The 16,487-nt window shown below is 48.7% G+C and overlaps 1 protein-coding gene across 5 annotated transcripts in view; it reads right to left on the bottom strand.

Moving 5' to 3' along the window:
- NTRK3 (neurotrophic receptor tyrosine kinase 3) overlaps positions 1-16,487 on the bottom strand; it is a 335,000-nt gene that overhangs the window by 128,119 nt on the left and 190,394 nt on the right. For all 5 annotated transcript variants that reach the window (XM_031440537.2, XM_031440536.2, XM_031440532.2 and 2 more), the window contains exon 12: positions 6,466-6,654. In XM_031440537.2, the coding sequence (XP_031296397.2) occupies positions 6,466-6,654 (189 nt within the window). The remainder of the gene's footprint in view (positions 1-6,465; positions 6,655-16,487) is intronic.

Raw genomic sequence — 16,487 nt, forward strand, 5'->3', positions numbered from 1 at the left:
GTACTTATGCATAAGAACAAGGAAAAAAGGAAGGTCCTGTGCAGATGCGCAGTGAAACTCCAACTACTAAAGGAACCATGTGGGCACAGACATACAAGTAACTCAGCGTGAGGCTCTCGGGCAGACAGACAGGGAAGCAGGGGCCCTGCAATTTCAACAAAGTAATGTTTGCTTCCAAGAGGGGAGATCAAACAAAGAATATGAAACAACACAAAAGAATCCCACCATGAATCTCTCCACTGTCCCCTCATGGAGCCTACAGCATTTTGGTCTCATTAACCCAAAAGGAAATTGGCCTGAGCCCTCTGCTCATCTTCATCCATCATTTCCCGACAACCAACATATTACAGTCCTGACTCCTAATAGCATCACTGTGGCTGTGGATCTGGGTGATAAAATGCTATTTCTTAAGAGTTGGGAGAAAGAAATCATTGGAAGGAAAGATACTTATCTTTTCAGAAATAACTTCAAGCTTTGAAACCTTTCTTTCTGACACATCAAGCTGGTTTCCCCCAACAGTATATTTGAGGCAGGAATTGTTAACGATCATTGTAAAACTACTGCTGTTAAAGGCCAGGATGATCACATACATGCCACATCATCTCAAAAAATACCAGCTAAGGCTACTTGGTCCCATTGAAATGGCCCAGTGGGGAGGGTAGAGCTCAGTGGTAGAGTGCATGCTTAGCATGCATGAGCTCCTGGGTTCAACCCCTAGTATCTCCATTAAAAAAAAAAAATTAAATTAATTTTAAAAAATGCCAGCTAAGATGGCCACATTTTTCCTATCTTAAGTTTAGAGAGGTGAATGCTTTGCCCACAGTCACACAGTCACTGAGTCGATAGGCTGGGACCAGGGTCTGGGACCACCCACATTCATTTCACTTTCTTTTCCAAAGAAAAAGGATCCCCTGTCACCAAGGGTTCAGGTCACTCTCTCAGCGGGCTAGACCCTGCCCTGGCCCACTGTGTGCCAAGAGCATAGATCCCCTTCTTGCAACGGAGAGGTGCTCTGACCTTCCACACAGCGGTTCGGAAACAGTGGCTCGGAGGCAGCAGCTTGCTTCTTGGATCGTGCATTTCTCCTTAGAGACAGCTCCCTGAGATTCCAATCCTAAACGGCAGATCTGCCTGGAAATGAGGAATGCAGGGAAAATTTGGCCATGACCAGCATCGCCGGATCTGGGGGTTTAGGAAGTGTTAGAGACACCTGCAAAAGGCTTCTAAGCAGAGAAAGACCCCTGATCCATTTGAATGAGGGCACTTGGTGCTCTGCCAGAAATCCTGAAGAATGTCACCAACCCAGCTCTGGGCGTTCCCATGGAACACAACCACTTCCCGTCCGTCCCAGATGCTTGGGAAGAAATGTGATGGTGCACATGCCAAACAGGCTCAGGCCCATCTGGGCTCTCTGTCAGACGAGCTACCACATCTGCTGGGGAGGCAAAAACAGGACCCCAAACCCAGAACAGCAGGGAGTGTGAGCCACTGAAGATCTGTGACCACAGAGATGCCAACAGGGACACCTCAAAGATCAGGTTTGATGGCCCAATAAATTCAGAAAATGCTGCAGACTCAGGGATTCTCCTACGAAGTTGCAATGCTCTTTACCATTAAAAGTTACCAGAATCCCACAGAAAAAAAAAAAAAAAAAAGCAACCCAGGTTTTCCCACTTATTTGACCAGCGAACATTGTTTCTGAAAAATGTTTAACAACCCTCAGAGCACAATTTGGGAAATCCTGAATTAAAGGAGAAGACGGAAGGGCCATTGGACTCAGAGCTTCTTGGCTAAGAGATGGGTAGAGCTTAGGTTTTTAATTATCAACCATTAAGAAGAAAGCACAACGGGGCGGAGAATGCCCGGCTCTTTGGCACAACTCCCATCAAGAGTATGACTCACGCTCATTCATCGGAAATGGAGATGATGGCCATTTTCTCCTGGAAAAGGGCTTCTGGAAAGAGAATACTAATGGGGACCACTAGTGACGGAGCCCCTGCCGCCTCTAAGGATGGGGGGCAGGTGTCTCTTTTCCCTTTCCCTGCCTTTTAGCTTCTACCCATAAAGTAGGAATTTCTGTCTCCTTGGAGATACAGGAAGGAACCTCCAGCCCATCCCTCAGCCGGTGCTCTTGGCCCCTCCCCATCAGAGGTAAGTGATTCACCTGATGGGTGAGGTTTGCCCACCCATCACCTCCCATCATGTTTCTCTTCCGGGTAGGGTGGGGCAGAAAAGGGAGACTCTCCTTGCCGGTGTGGTTTTCCAGGGCACCCCTAAGCTTCCTGACTTGCAAAAAATGAGGCAGACTCTACCTTCCATGCAACTATATAGACAGCATCTGCTCTGTGTATCCCAAATTCAAGGCTTGGGATCAGGAAGCCCATTTTGACTTTAAGCAACTTTCTTAAGTCTAGCAATAATGCCCAACTTTCATCTGACCCCTCTGTGGACTTCTCAGCTGGTTCAGGATGATCACCCTTAAAAAACTCCCATACGGACTGGAAGACTGAATCAAATTGAAGGAAAACAAGAAGAGTAAAGATGGCTCTGGGAAATCTTGAGCTAGAGAGGATCTCTGGAGGGGAGTTAATCCTCCCACTCCTTGAAGACAAGACTGAGGCCAGGCCTGCCAAGAAGACAAGTGGTCCTTCTGCTCCCAGGCTCTGCACAGGAAACGAAGGACCCACTCCACATCTCACTCTCAGCTGATGGCTGCACCTTCCCTGGGGCTCATGCTCCACCATGACATTCCTCCAGGCTGGCCGGGGGGCTTGTCATTCTCCACCTCCTCCTCCGCCGTGTAGCACATGCTTATCCCTTAAGTACTTTTTTTAAAGCCAATTACCGTGTATTTACAGTGAGCGTAATTACACCCAATTACTTAATTAGCATGACGGCATGCAGCTACTAACTTTGAGGATGTGATTACGGCAGTGAAGCGCAGAACAGATGAGGTCATGGTGCTCAGTCGGAAGGCAGGCTGTCTTAGCTCACGATGGACGGGAGTCTGTCTGTTTGGACTGCTTGGTTACAGCTCCAAAGTACGTGCTCAAGAATGCTGAGCGTTTTAAGGCAGTTTGGGAGACATGGCATCATTTGATTTTTTACTTCCTGGGATAAGGGGAAAAAATGGCAAAATGCCATGCTTAGATTATGCTTAGATCAAAGGGATTTGGGAGTCAGCACCCAACAGGGGTTAATCTCCAGGGACTGAAACCCTGAGGACAAGCTCAAGCATGTGGGCCCAGGACTTACTGCCTTGGCTCCTGAGATAACCCCTTCTGGAATCATCTAGCTCTTTCTAGACAGAAAGAAAACTGGCAATGTGTCTGAGCACGCCTTTCCTCCTTGGACTCACCAAACCTAGCATCACAGCTCTCTCGGGGGCCTGATACTTATCCTAATTGGATCTGAAAATAAGACTGAAGAAAAATCCAAGGGGAACAATCCTAATTTATGTTCAGTTAAAATGTGCTAAGAAAGAGTGCCTGACGAACAGGGCCTGGAGATACCCAACTGGTTAAAAAAGGCTAAGGAAAAGTCTCACGGTTGCCTTCACCAAGGTTCCACCTATCACTCCCTCACTGGGGGCTGTCGATACGCAACCAGCAGAATAAAGGAGGAGACGCTGCAGAGCAGCACCTCCCCACCCCCGCATCGGTCCCATCCTCTCCGTGTCACATTTAGCCAAGCCTGCCTCCTTAACCAACCACAGGGAGCAAACAGCCGTCCCTGGTACGCCAGCCTCCTCCTTCCAGCTTCATTCCCGAAGGAGGAGCTCCTAGCCCAGCCCTGTAACTAGACCCCCTTCCTTCCATCAGGCAAGGCCATCAGGACTTCTGCTGGAGAAAAACCTAGAAAGGCTTATTCTTCACTAGCAGCAGCCTCTGCTCCGAGTTCCGGGATGTAGGGGGGGGGGGCGCCCAGCCTCCCAGACAAAGAAGCCCATTCTCCATATTTTATCTGCAAGTCCATTACACTGAGCTAAGTGGCTGGGAATAAGCACCCATCATTACCCTGCGCTAAGCAATGTTTGTTAGTATAGAAGGTGACAGAAATCTATATCACGTCGATGCGCTATTAATACTGCATTACGCACGCAGGCTCTGTGCTCCCCACCGCAGCTGGGAAACCGGTCCTGGCGGCTCTTCTCCCGGAGAAGACAAGCTCCATGGCCAATTGGCCAAGAAGCCACTCGTTCACTCCTGAAGGAGCCACCGGTCCCAGCTAAAGGGACACAGTCACAGACCTAGTGGTTCCGGCTTTGGTCATCTTTGTGGAAGTCCTCGCCTTGCAGGCTGGATTCCGTATTTATGAATTCGCCTACTCGCCACAACCTCGGTGCAACCAATCCACAGCCAATACTCACCGTGCTTTCACGGCCATTTACAAACATTCCAGGGGTGGTGACAAATCTGAGTCACTCCACATGCACGTTCCCCGCTGAAGGTCAAAGGCCACGCCTTGCCTTCTTGTCTTGGTTCTTGTATTACAGACAAGCACCCTTCTCATGGTCTATTTAAGGCCCCTGTTTTGCATGTTGTGCTTTCTGTGGGTGAGCTCCCTGTTTAAGGCAGCCCCCAGCAGAGTACTGAAGTGCTGTCTAGTGTTCCTATGGGCAAGAAGACCATGATGGGTCTCATGGAGAAAAGAGGCGTGTTGGATACGCTGTGTTCAGGCATGGGTCAGAGCGCTGTCGGCCACTGTGAGTTCAAGGTGAATGAACCAACAGCATGTACTAAGCTATCTTTAAACAGAAGCACGCATAAGACAGGTTATGCCTTGATCAGCTGATAATAAGTCTGTGACCAAAGGCTCACAGGAACCTAACCCTGGATTTCCCCTAGGAACAATGGTCCAGCATGCACTAATTCAGTGTTCATGGTGACTTTATAAAACATTACTTTGAATAATGGAAATCAATTGTATATTCAGCACCGCAATGCCAAGTCTCTCTTTAAACACCAGCATCACTTTAGAAAACTCAGCAACACCAACCCTAGATGGGTCTTGGGCCCATGCTACCATCACAGAAGGGCTTTCCTCCCAGCCACACCCAGATCAGTCCGGGATGAACATGATCAGAGGCAAGAGCTTTAGCCAGAGGAGAACCATTCTTTGCACTGTCTTCCCCACTGTTTATCTGAAACACAGCTGTCCTTCTTCCCTTGCCCAGCCCTGGTCCAGAACCCAAGTTCCTTTTCTCTAAACTGACACTTGATAGGGGAGTCTGATAAACACTGAGACGGATTCTGGAAGGCACTCATGGCCGGGGCAACGGAGGACCTTATCCTGATTCCAGCCCAGTCCCTCCCACTATGGCAATCCTCTCACTAAAAATCAGAGCCAGAAAAACAGAAGCCAAGGTGGATGGGGTAGCCAAATGCCCACTCTGCTATAAGATGGACCGGTGGGAGCAGCGAGAGTTCTCCAAGTTACAGAGTGTGTTCCAAGTATAGAGAGCTCCACTGGGGGCAGAGCAAGGCCAGAGGAATTTCTCCCTAGGCTGACCTGGGACCAGCAGACCAGAGATGAAGAGAACAGACTGGCAGAAGCCTGGGGACAGGGAGGGGGTACTCAGAACCTCGGGTAAATTGTCTGTAAGATAAGGCCTTAGCCTAGCCCATGCCTTCTGTCCCTACCTGCTCTAAGGCAGTCTTCGGGGGTCTCTGTTCCCTCTCCTGGTATAGCTGAGCATTTCTTGGGGGCAGGAGCAGTGAGAGGGGAGGGGTGTGTCCTGAGGTTGCTGGGCCTAGACTGAACCTGGGGACACAGCCAGGGGAACCCCTGCTGGATGGAAGGCCAGGCCATGGAGGCTCCAGGAGCTGGGAGAGGCCCTAGCAGAGCTCAGCAGAAATACCAAGAGAGGGGCTGAACCTACAGGAGGTAAGAGACAGTAGGAAACAGGTGTCCGGAGCCCTCAGATCGGAGTGAGACATCTGCAGTGGGGAGGGGAGGGTCCTAGCCCTGGGGTCATGATCCAATTCTCAGGACATACAGTTCGGGGCACTGGAGGGGCAGCTAGAGAGATGTTTCCATTCAAAAGGCACCCATCGCCCTTCATCCCCGTTCCCCCTCGTGGATGGGTGGGTGGAGGTTCTGACGACCCGAGGGGCTGGACAGAGTCAGGTTATGTTTCCTGAATACACAGGCAGGTCCACAAATGAAACCAGCCATGTCTGTGCCCCCTGCCTTACTGGGAGCACCTCTCCAGGTGGGGCGGGGCCTCCTGCCTCCAGGCTGCTCCCTGCCCTGAGCCCCTCTGCCCAGGGGACCCTGTCCCAGTGGCATCTCCTTGCCCAAGCTATCCTTCAAGTTTTGAGACAAAGAGGGAGGGTCTCTGAGAGAGTGGGAGGTTAGCAGGTGGTAGGTCACTGCAGAAGGTTCCAGAGCCCCAGCTACGTGTGGTCTATCGCCACGTCACCCTCCCTCCCCAGAAGGGACGACATTTACTGCAGTACTCACACGTGTCTGGCTTGTGGCAGTTGTGTCCCTGACGGAAGTACTGAGGGTTCTCAATGACCGGGATGCGGGTCATGCCGATGACCACCGTGTCCGGCCCGGCGTCCAGCGACGAGGGCGTGGTGATGCCATGGTTGATGTGGTGCAGAGGGCTGGCTGAGTCCTCCTCGCCGCTGATGACAGCCACGGGACCTGCGCACGCCAGGAGAGACACAGGACCCTGGTGAAGTCACATCGGCCAGTGCCCAGTCCTGCCCACAGACCCTTTCACTATTTTTGCCACCAGATTTTTCTGTAGGAGCAAAATCCACTGGAAAAGTATTCCCCATTCCCCTCCAAACGCTCTGGATTCTGAATTAAGAACTACCGCTTAATTCTCTTTCACGAGAGAGAGAGAGAAATCTACCCCATCACATCACAGAAACAGCTGCAAAATAAGAGTAAATTGAAACGACTATGACATGAATTATTTCCACGTTCCCCAAAATCCAAATTAGTTCAAAATAATCGAAAGTGTAAATACGTTTCTTTGCTTACATAACAACAAAAGGATGAAAAAAAAAAAAAGATCTAGCAGCAAGATGCCCCCTGTCCCTCGTCTCCTCGGGAGCTTTCAAACCTACGGATGCGGGGTCCCACCCTCAAAGAGTTCGATGCAGTTGTTCTGGGGGTGCAACTTGGGCGTTAGGATTTAAAGACCTTCCATGGGAGTCCCATGTCCAGCTAAGATCTGGAGCCTCTCAGGCTTGGAGGCTGGACAGCCTTTCCAGAGGGGCCATCAGATTCCTACAGGAGGGTGAAGCAGCTTTCCCTGGACTCTGCTGTCCATGCTCCCTGGCCCACAGAGAGACAAGCCCCACGTGGCCTTGGATCTAACCGGAGCCCGCTCTCACGGCTGACAGTAACTCAGCCTGCACCACTGTCAGCCACAGACAGCTGGGCCACCTGTCCCAGCCTTGAAAGCTCCAATATACTTGCCCCTACGGCCTCAGAGAACATCATTTGTGTCTTCACCAACCCCAGTGCCACCATTTTCCAACGCAAGGAAGAAACCCAGTAAATAAGGTTATTTGCAAACACAAGTTGACAAAGACAATTCATGCCGCTGTCTTGGTAGAGCAATGATTCTGCTTGGTGGCGCGATTCTCCCATATGTACAAATAAAACTCCTGTAAAGTGAATTAGCTGTGACTGTTTGTGGCTTCCTCCAAGTGGCGTTTTAAATGGCTGCTTTGCAAGACACACGGTCCCAAGACAAAGTGCCTGCTGTGATTTGGTTTTGCGGCTTGAACAATATTTCCACTGCAGAAATCCATTACTTCTTACTGCAGTTTATGGGGAGAATGTTTCCCATCAAACAGCAAGGTGAAGCGCCAATGAGGCAGAACTAAATGGAAGATGGGTAAACACAAACTGAGGACCCTGAATGCCACTCCGCCAGCCCAGACAGGCTTATTCCATTCCACGACAAATGTCTAACTGTGCTTGGAGACCACGGGGAAACAGAGCAGGACATGGTTGCCCAAACACTCACAATCATCACGTGCCTGGCAAAAAAGAGGCCAGTTGCTGAAAACACCGTGCGAACCTTTTTGTTTTTGAAACACTCCAACAGTGATTTCCAGTTAAACACGGAAAACTAAGCACTAGCCTTTACCCTCCTCTCCCCAGTGCTACTCACACACAAAGGAATTAGAGAAATGTTTGTGCACAAAGAGAAAGAGGGGAGGGGAGACAAGAGAAAATGAGATATTTCAATAACATTTTGGAAGATGAAAAACCCAAGGAGGAACGCTCGCTTAGAGAGAAGAGGAAGATATTGAAGAAACAACCACCCGATGTGCAGCGGAGAAATGTGATAGGAAGTCTGTCCGGCTGGAGAGGCCCAGTCCTTGCAGGGACATCAGACCCAGGAAGGCTGGGGTGAGGCTCGGGGCTGAAACAAGGCACCCGGCCATCACCTCACCTTCATCCCACCGGAGTCTAATGGTTTATTCCCAGAGAAACCGAACCTGAAAGATTCAAGGGAGGACCGGGGTGAAGCATGAGGCTGAGCCCTTTCTTGCCCCCAGAACAACAGAAACCAGGAGCAACCCTGCCTACCAGCCACCTCCCCCACAGTCTCACCTCAAACACCCCCACCCCACAGGGGATTACAGAGTGCGTCTCTGGAGAAACTGAATGCCTCAAAAAAGACTTCTGGAGGGTGATGCGTGAGGGTCTCCCAAAGAGAGATGCCTCGGTAAGGCAGGACAGTGGACAAGCCCCACCCATGCACACAAAGCAGGATCTCTGCAGCTTTCCAGAGCTCAACTCCTAAATATAAAGAAGCCATCCAGGGTCACCAGACACCTCAGCAAAGCTTCAGCGTGGAAGAGGGAGCCCAAGACACACAGACAGTCAGGGACCTGCAGGAACCAGAGGTGACGCAGGGAGCAGAAGGCTTCTTTTAAAAAATATTCCCAGAAAGATAAAGGAAGACACTGCACCCAGAAAACAAGATGGTATGTGAAATGTGAACAATTGGAAGGTGAGAAAGAATCCTCGAGAGTTATGATCATCAAAATCTGAAAGTCAAAGAGGAGTGGAAGATAAGCCAAGGAAATGTTCCAGAAAGTCAAATGAAAGGGGAAAATGTGGTAAATTGGAAGGAAACAAAAATTAAAGGCTTGATCCAGAAATCCAACGTCTGATTAACAGAAGACAGAGAGAGGCAGGGAGGCGAAGAGGAAGAGGAAAATAATAGAAAAGATAGGAGTGAGAATAAAAAAAAATATGGAAAAATTTCCCTCAAATATTATCTACCAAGTTCCCAGAACAATTAATACACACAGGAAAGAGTAAATGAGCGTGCACACCTGTGTGCACATGTACACACACACACACACACATCAAGGCACAAAATTATAAAATGCCAGAACCATGAGGATAAAGAGAAGATACTAAGCGCTTCCAAGAGGGAGAGACAGGCCATATTTCAAAAGGAACAGCAATTAGAAGGCAGCATAAGTCTCCCCGACAGCCTACTACCATTCCTGTAACTGAGCAAACTCCTTCAAAATCCTGATGGACCAAAGTTTAACCTAGAATTCTGCACCTAAATATGTATTCATCCATTTGTAAAGGCAAAAGAAAGGTATTTGCAGGCATGTAAAAATTCATCTCACCCTTTCTTAGAAAGCTATAGGAGGGGGAAAAGGCGAAAGGAGGAAAGGAGGAAAGGGGGTGTCAGGGATCCGGGTCCCCAAAGACCAAACAACAGAAGACTCCCTACACCTCGCCCTTCCATTCTCAGCATTATGGGACCTGGGTTGCTATGGTGACATGGAGGAAGGACACCAAATCAGGAGGACTTTGGAGAAGGTATAACATTGGGGCATTTAAATCTGCTCTCATCAAGTCAACGGACAAAGTGAGGGGTCAACAAAATGTTCCAAAAGCCTGTGATCTAAAACAGTGTCTGCTTTCTCCACATTATTTATTCTAGAATCTGAAAGGGCGGGGGAAAGAGCCATGGGGGGAGAAGTGTTCTACGACAGACTCCCAAGCCACGGAAAGGGATGGACGGGGCCGCCCGTGAAAACGTCACAGAAACAAAAGAATAACACAGCGGCCTGGAGAACCCACTACTTAAAATTCAGGCAGAGGAAGAAGAGGTGGAGAAGAAGAATGAGAAGAAATGGCCAGAGAAGTCGAAGAGAATCAGAAAAGGTTGCTGTGCTAGGAGTCGAAGGAGGAGACTTTCCAGACACTGCAGAGCATCACATCCAGAGGCCAAGAAAGACGAAGAATGAAACTGGCCACTGCGTTTGACGATCAGAAGACGGCCTGAAGGAGAGCGGTTTCCACCGAACGGTGGAGGAAAATCTCAATTATAACGGGTTGGAGAGCTAGCTAGAGAAATCATCATCATCATTTTTATCATCAAGTGTTTCCTGTGCATCAAGCCCCGTGGAGGTATCTCCTTTACCTTTATAATGCCTCTGAGGTTGGTACCGTGGTACAGATGGGGGCACTGAGGCATAGAGCAGGGACCTGCCCAAGGACACACACCTAGCAAAGAAGTGGCGATGCTGGAATTCACACTGACAGCCTGGCCCAGAGCCTGTGCACCCATGACGCAGCACTGCGTCCCTGGACGCGCAGACTGTGGGGGAAATGTATTTGCTGAAAGGGACACTTGATCAGTTCCAGTACATTATCGTCCTCATGAGCAGCTGCCTTCGATTGCGGGGCCCTGAGACCCTTTTTCAAAGATGTTCCTCTTGACCCTGGAGAATGGGGACAAGAGTGAGTCACCTCATTAGACTCACCTAGATAGATTACAGATAATTCATCATCTTCCCCTCTTCTGAGCGCTGTTGAATGCTCTTATTCAACTACGTGCACATCAGAGAGAGGACGATGCCATCAGCCCGCTGTCCAATCCCCAAGGCCCTCTTACTCACCTCCACTCTCCCATAAACCACATTCCTTCAAATAAAACCAATAAAGAGTACATAGACCCATCGCTTCAAAGGACGTAAGAGGAGATGCAGCTGGTGCCGGGGCAATTCAAGTCCTCCTCGGACAGGACTGTTCTGGGTATGGCAGGATATTTAGCATCCCTGGACCTGGGCATTAAAGCCAGTCTCAGGTTCATCCCTTGTAATAAATGCACCCTGCTGGTGAGGGCTAACGATAGGGGAGGAGGTTATGCTTGTGTGGGGGCACGGAATATGTGGGGACTCTCTGCATCTTCCTCTCAATTTTGCCATGAACTTAAAATTGCTCTAAAAAAATTCATAAACAATTTTTACAATAAATATTTTTAAAAAAGCCAATGTCCCCAAGACACAACACATTTCCAAACATCCCTTGGGGTGACAGACCTGCCCCAGATGAAGAACTGCTGATGGAGGCACCAACATTGACTCTAGGAATCAATTTCCCTTCCCAAGTCTGGCCAGCTCTCCTGTCACTGTCTCAGGGGGAAACCCACAGTCCTGTGGCCCCTCTGGGAAAGGAAGCCTCTCTTCCTAACTTTACATCCATGGAGAAGAATTTATTAAGATTCAAAGAAGAGGTAACGAGTAAAGAGAGGACATCTGCTATTTTCTGAGCCCTAAGGCAGGTCAGGAGGAGTCAAGCTTGCTGCCTTCTGAGCCCTCAACACATGCACACACAGCCCATCTAGTACCTGGGATGGGCTTCTCTGCTGTCACTAATCCATTCCTAATTACACAATTATTTCGGTATGCAGCACTAATAAACAAAAAAGAAACAGGCTTGCAGCCTTTCTGGTAAGTTCAAGCTTTTGAGAGAGACCGAAGGGGAGACAGGTCTGCTCAGACACTCCCATCCCATGATTCTCTTCCCAAATAGGTGACTTAATTTCCTTCAGTCACACCATAATAGAACCATCGGATAATGAGAGAAGACTTGATGGTCCCGAAAGGTGTCTTGCCTGGCAGGATGGTCCAAACTATCTTTCTGGAGTCTTGCTTCTATAGGACTAAATAAGGGAGCAGAAACGTTTCTTCAGACAGTGTGCATTCTTCACACCATCCTCGACAGATCTTTACTAAAGTGCCGTCTGCAAAGGGTGGGCTTATGGTCCTCAATGCCATGATTTATCTTAAAATGTCTCTTCCCACTCTTTGTCCCAAAATTGAGCTCTTATCTAATCTAGTTCCACATCGAGCCAGATCACAACCTCCTTTGTCAAAAAAAAAAAAAAAAAAAAAAATCCTCCCCCCAACCTCAACTTAACTTGAGAAGTACAAGAAGACAAATGTGGATGGGGTTCATTGTTTTTTAATGTGTCAGAATGAAGCAAACAAGGCAACCTTTGGATTAAGAAAATGATTTTTTTTTAAACTTCAACCTTCTCCTACTGATAAGAATCAAACATTGACGTGTCCCTTGTGGGTGAGAGCTTTGCATCAACAAATCTGGGAGCAGGAACTCATAAAATGGAATAAGTGAAAGCACAACAAACACAATTAAAAATCCAGCCATGCTCAGAGAGGAATTCCATTTACTGTCTCATAAAAAGAGCTTCGTCCTCAGAGGCAAACAAAAGAAAATCAGTTTCTTAATTTTTATTGGCAGATGTGGAACAGAGGCCAAGAGAACATAGGCTGTGCCCAAGAGCTTTCTGGGGACAAGTCACCAACTGTCTGTTCCTGGACCAGCTCCTCTAGTCCCACCCATCTCTGCCTTCTCCAGCTTCCAGAAAGGCTTTGCCACTGTGATCTCCGGGGCTCGCCAGGTCCTGCAGGCTGCGCAACCAGGAGTGCCCTCCTCATTTCTCCGCTTCTCTCCCTGAATCATTTCCCAAAAGATAAGCTTTATTCTCTGGCTCCAGTTCCCTCCCAGCCTCTTACAGGAACCAGAGGCTTTATTCGTGCCTCGCAGCATTGGTAGCTTGGACGTGTTGCTTGGTGATTGAAATGATGCTACTGATCAACCACCTGACAGCACATATTTAAGGGAAGGGAAGGCAGGACAGGCGTTCTGGACACTTGATTTCCCCTATCTCAGTTCATCTTCACAGCAACCCCGGGGGGTAGATCCTCGTATCCCAGTAATGCCATTGAGGAAATTGAAACTCAAGGGTTCATCATTTGCCCAAGGTCACACAGTTAATAAATGGTAGCCAGACTCACGTCTGACTTCAGAGTTTGGGCTCATTTCACCGCACCATGCTGTCTGGCCCTCCAGCACTGTTTTTCTGACCTTGGGACAAGTTATAATGGGTCGACCACAACTCCTTCCTGTGCTCAATCTTTATGCCCTTGAGATTCTTTTGTAAGAGAACTGGCATCATTTAGGAGTGGAGCTCATGACGTTTCCAGGGAACTTTAGACCCACAACCTGTGTACCAGGTTGTAGCTGGCAGGGGCAACCAGGAGTTTATAGACAGAAGAATGGCAGGTGGCAAGAAGCCTGAGAAGGTACAAAAATGCAGCCTGGAGGGAAGGCAATTGCCATCGGCTTTCTCCAAATTGAGTAATCACCTTCCAATTGCATAGATAAGCCAACTGGGCTACAAAATTCTGGTATTTTTCTGCCCAACGCCTCCAAAAGAGATTATAGATCAAGACTCAACACTTTTCTAAACTCAGCTTTAGCCCCTGTACTGTGACTAGTCAGTGTTACCCCAACATTAAGGCATTTATTTCCTCTAAAGAATCATCCTTAGCTTCTCCCCCTATGTCCCAGGGACTTTTGGCAAGTAGAAGGCGACAGCAGTTCCAAGCATGCTGGTCTAGGTGCTGCCATGTTGACTCACCCAGGTCCCCATGTCCTTCCCACTCATTTGTGTCACTTTTTTCACTAACCTACCTATATCGCACAATCTGATTCAACACGGAGACCAGGAGAATGAGAGCCCAAACTCCTGTGGGCTAAGCCCAAATGCCTCTGATTCTGCCTGGTTCACAAGTGGGGAACAAGATCTAAAACCCCATTGGCTGACCTGTGGATGATTTCTATGTGAGGTTCTTTAAATTAAAGTGAGGCACGATCAGTCAGAAGAGAAAGAGAAACTGATGGTAAGGAGAGCAAAACTCTTTTCAGGAGAAACTTGGGGCCTTCTAGGCACTGGGTCATGGGGGCTTCCCCACTAGAAAGGCTTCCCGCAGTTGCCCGGGTCTCACACACTGCTTTCTAGGCAATAGCTTCTCCAAGGTATGTCAGGAGGAAACCTCTTTCATGGTATTTCTAGGTACACGTGGAGAGATGCCATGGCATGTTGCCACCTAGAGAACACCCAGCTTCTTTCTCCAGTGCAATGGCCTTGTATACTCAAACAAAACACCACAGAACTAGCTAATGTCTGCTGAGCGCTTAGTGACCACCGGGCACTATCTTGTCTCATTCAGTGCTCACAGTAGCTCAGTGAAGTGGGTCTTGTAATCAGTGTCAGAGCAGCCGAGTCGTCTGCCCAAGGTCAGACAGCTAGTGGGTGACTGCATCGTGATTCTAGCTGGAGCTGTCCAGAATCCACATTCTTAATCACTCCTCCACCTGCCTCACGGTACATAATCACATGGCCTCAAATCAGTGAGGTCTAGAAGGAACACATTTCTGGATTACAATGCCTCTAAACCAAGGATGCTGAAATGAAGCCTGGATTTAGATTACAGAGAAACCGTGAAAGTCCAATGGCTTCTTCCAGACCATTCTGAGATCGTTAACTCATTCCCAAGCCCTGAGACTCCGGAGTGTTCACACTGAGATCTCCGTGGGCTTGGCACAGGGCCCATCACCTCTGTCAGACAAAAAAGGCATTTTCTGTTTTTTAGAAAATGCTCATCAGAAAGGTCTGAGGCTTCTAAGGAGCCCCAAGTAGGGAGGGCAATGAGAGATCCTAGACCCTTTTAGAATGGGGTGCTCATGATCTGGTGCATTAAAGCCCATAATCCAATAGCACTCAGATCTATATGACACGTTCTTACTCTAAGGGGCTTTCCTATTCATGAACTTACTTAATCACCACAGCATCCCAATGGGAGACTCAAGATGGGGACTATAGTCCCCATTTCACAGATGTGGTAACTGAGGCTCAGAGTTGTTGAAGTAACCTTCTGCACAGTCAGGGGAAAGCTGTGACTTGAACCTAGCTCTCCAGGCTCCCAATCCAGCATTCTTTGGAGCTCACATCAAACTTACTTCCTCTAGAAATAAGGGGTGGCCATGAATCTGAATTTTCCATCTGGGGAGTAAGATGCAAGATGGCATCCCCAGGAGCTGCGAGGACCTCCCCGCCCCACCAGATGGATCTCTGTGGAAGTTGTTTGGAGACTTCATAAGTTTGACTATGAATCTCTCCGTCTAAAGTTAGAAACTCACAAGAGCGGCTTAGAAACCACAGGGCCAATGCGCGTGGAAGAGAAGCATCTTAAACCAAACAAAGGAGAGCATCTCTCGAAAAAGACAGGACAGGGTCAAAGTCATCCCATGAGTGTCCAGCAAAACCATCCCAAAGAACGTGGATTCTTGTGATGGCCACTGGAAGAGACAATAGGGCTATCGAGACATGCCCAGGTGTCTCTGCAGTCTCCAGACGGGGACCCACAGTTCTCTGATGGGGCCCACGAAGTTCCACAGTTCCTGATCATGCATCTGCTGAGGACTGTGTGTGCCCTGAACCTTGTACCCTCTCACTTGCTGGACCACAGGCCCTGCCCTTTCAGAGATGATGGATGATGGCAGGTGCTTCCTGGCCTTTCGGTGGCCTCTCACCTACTGCTCACTGGACCAGAGGTTGGCACCTGCCCGCCATGGTTGGCACATCTCCCAGGCCCAGCTATCTGCCAGACAGGAACTCCGAAAAGGCTGTACATCCAGGACTCAGGGTCCTGGAACAAGAGCCTTTCACCCTGCATCCATGGCAGGGATATCTCCATAGACGAGTCACTGAGCAGGCCTATGAAATTTTACTTTGGAACTTAGTTATGCCCTTGACCTGCACAGTTCTTTCTCGGCTTACAAGGAGGTTGCATCCCGATTAACTTATTTGTAAGTTAAAAATATTGCAAGTAGAAAATCCACTTAATACACCTAACCTGCCGAACATCATAGCTTTTACCCTGACCTTGTCTTAAATGGGCTCTGAACACTTACATTAAGCTATAGTTGGGCCAAATTATCTAACGAAAACAGAAAGCCTATTTTATAATAAAGTGTTGAATATCTCATATAATGTATTCAGTACTGAGACACCAGGGCAGGAGGGAAAGGAAGGCAGCCCAGAGAAGGACCCTCAGCCCAACAAATATTCTAGCTTTGAGGTCCCTGCAAAGAGCCATGGCCTCATTCTACAGGATGCCCCTTCCTCCTGCCCTACAGATACTGCCTCCACTAGCACGGTGGCCGTCACCTCCAAGACACCTTGAACATTAGCCACTGCCTCGTCTCCCCACACACCTGGGCATCAGGTGAGCAAGGGCTTAAGCAGCCCTTATTAATCTCTTGGCTCACTCATCCCTTTCACAGACAAGCCATAAACATGATATAAGCATTTCATTTGAGCAGTG

The sequence above is a fragment of the Camelus dromedarius genome, chromosome 29, assembly GCF_036321535.1.
Source record: "Camelus dromedarius isolate mCamDro1 chromosome 29, mCamDro1.pat, whole genome shotgun sequence".
NCBI classification, from domain to species: domain Eukaryota; kingdom Metazoa; phylum Chordata; class Mammalia; order Artiodactyla; family Camelidae; genus Camelus; species Camelus dromedarius.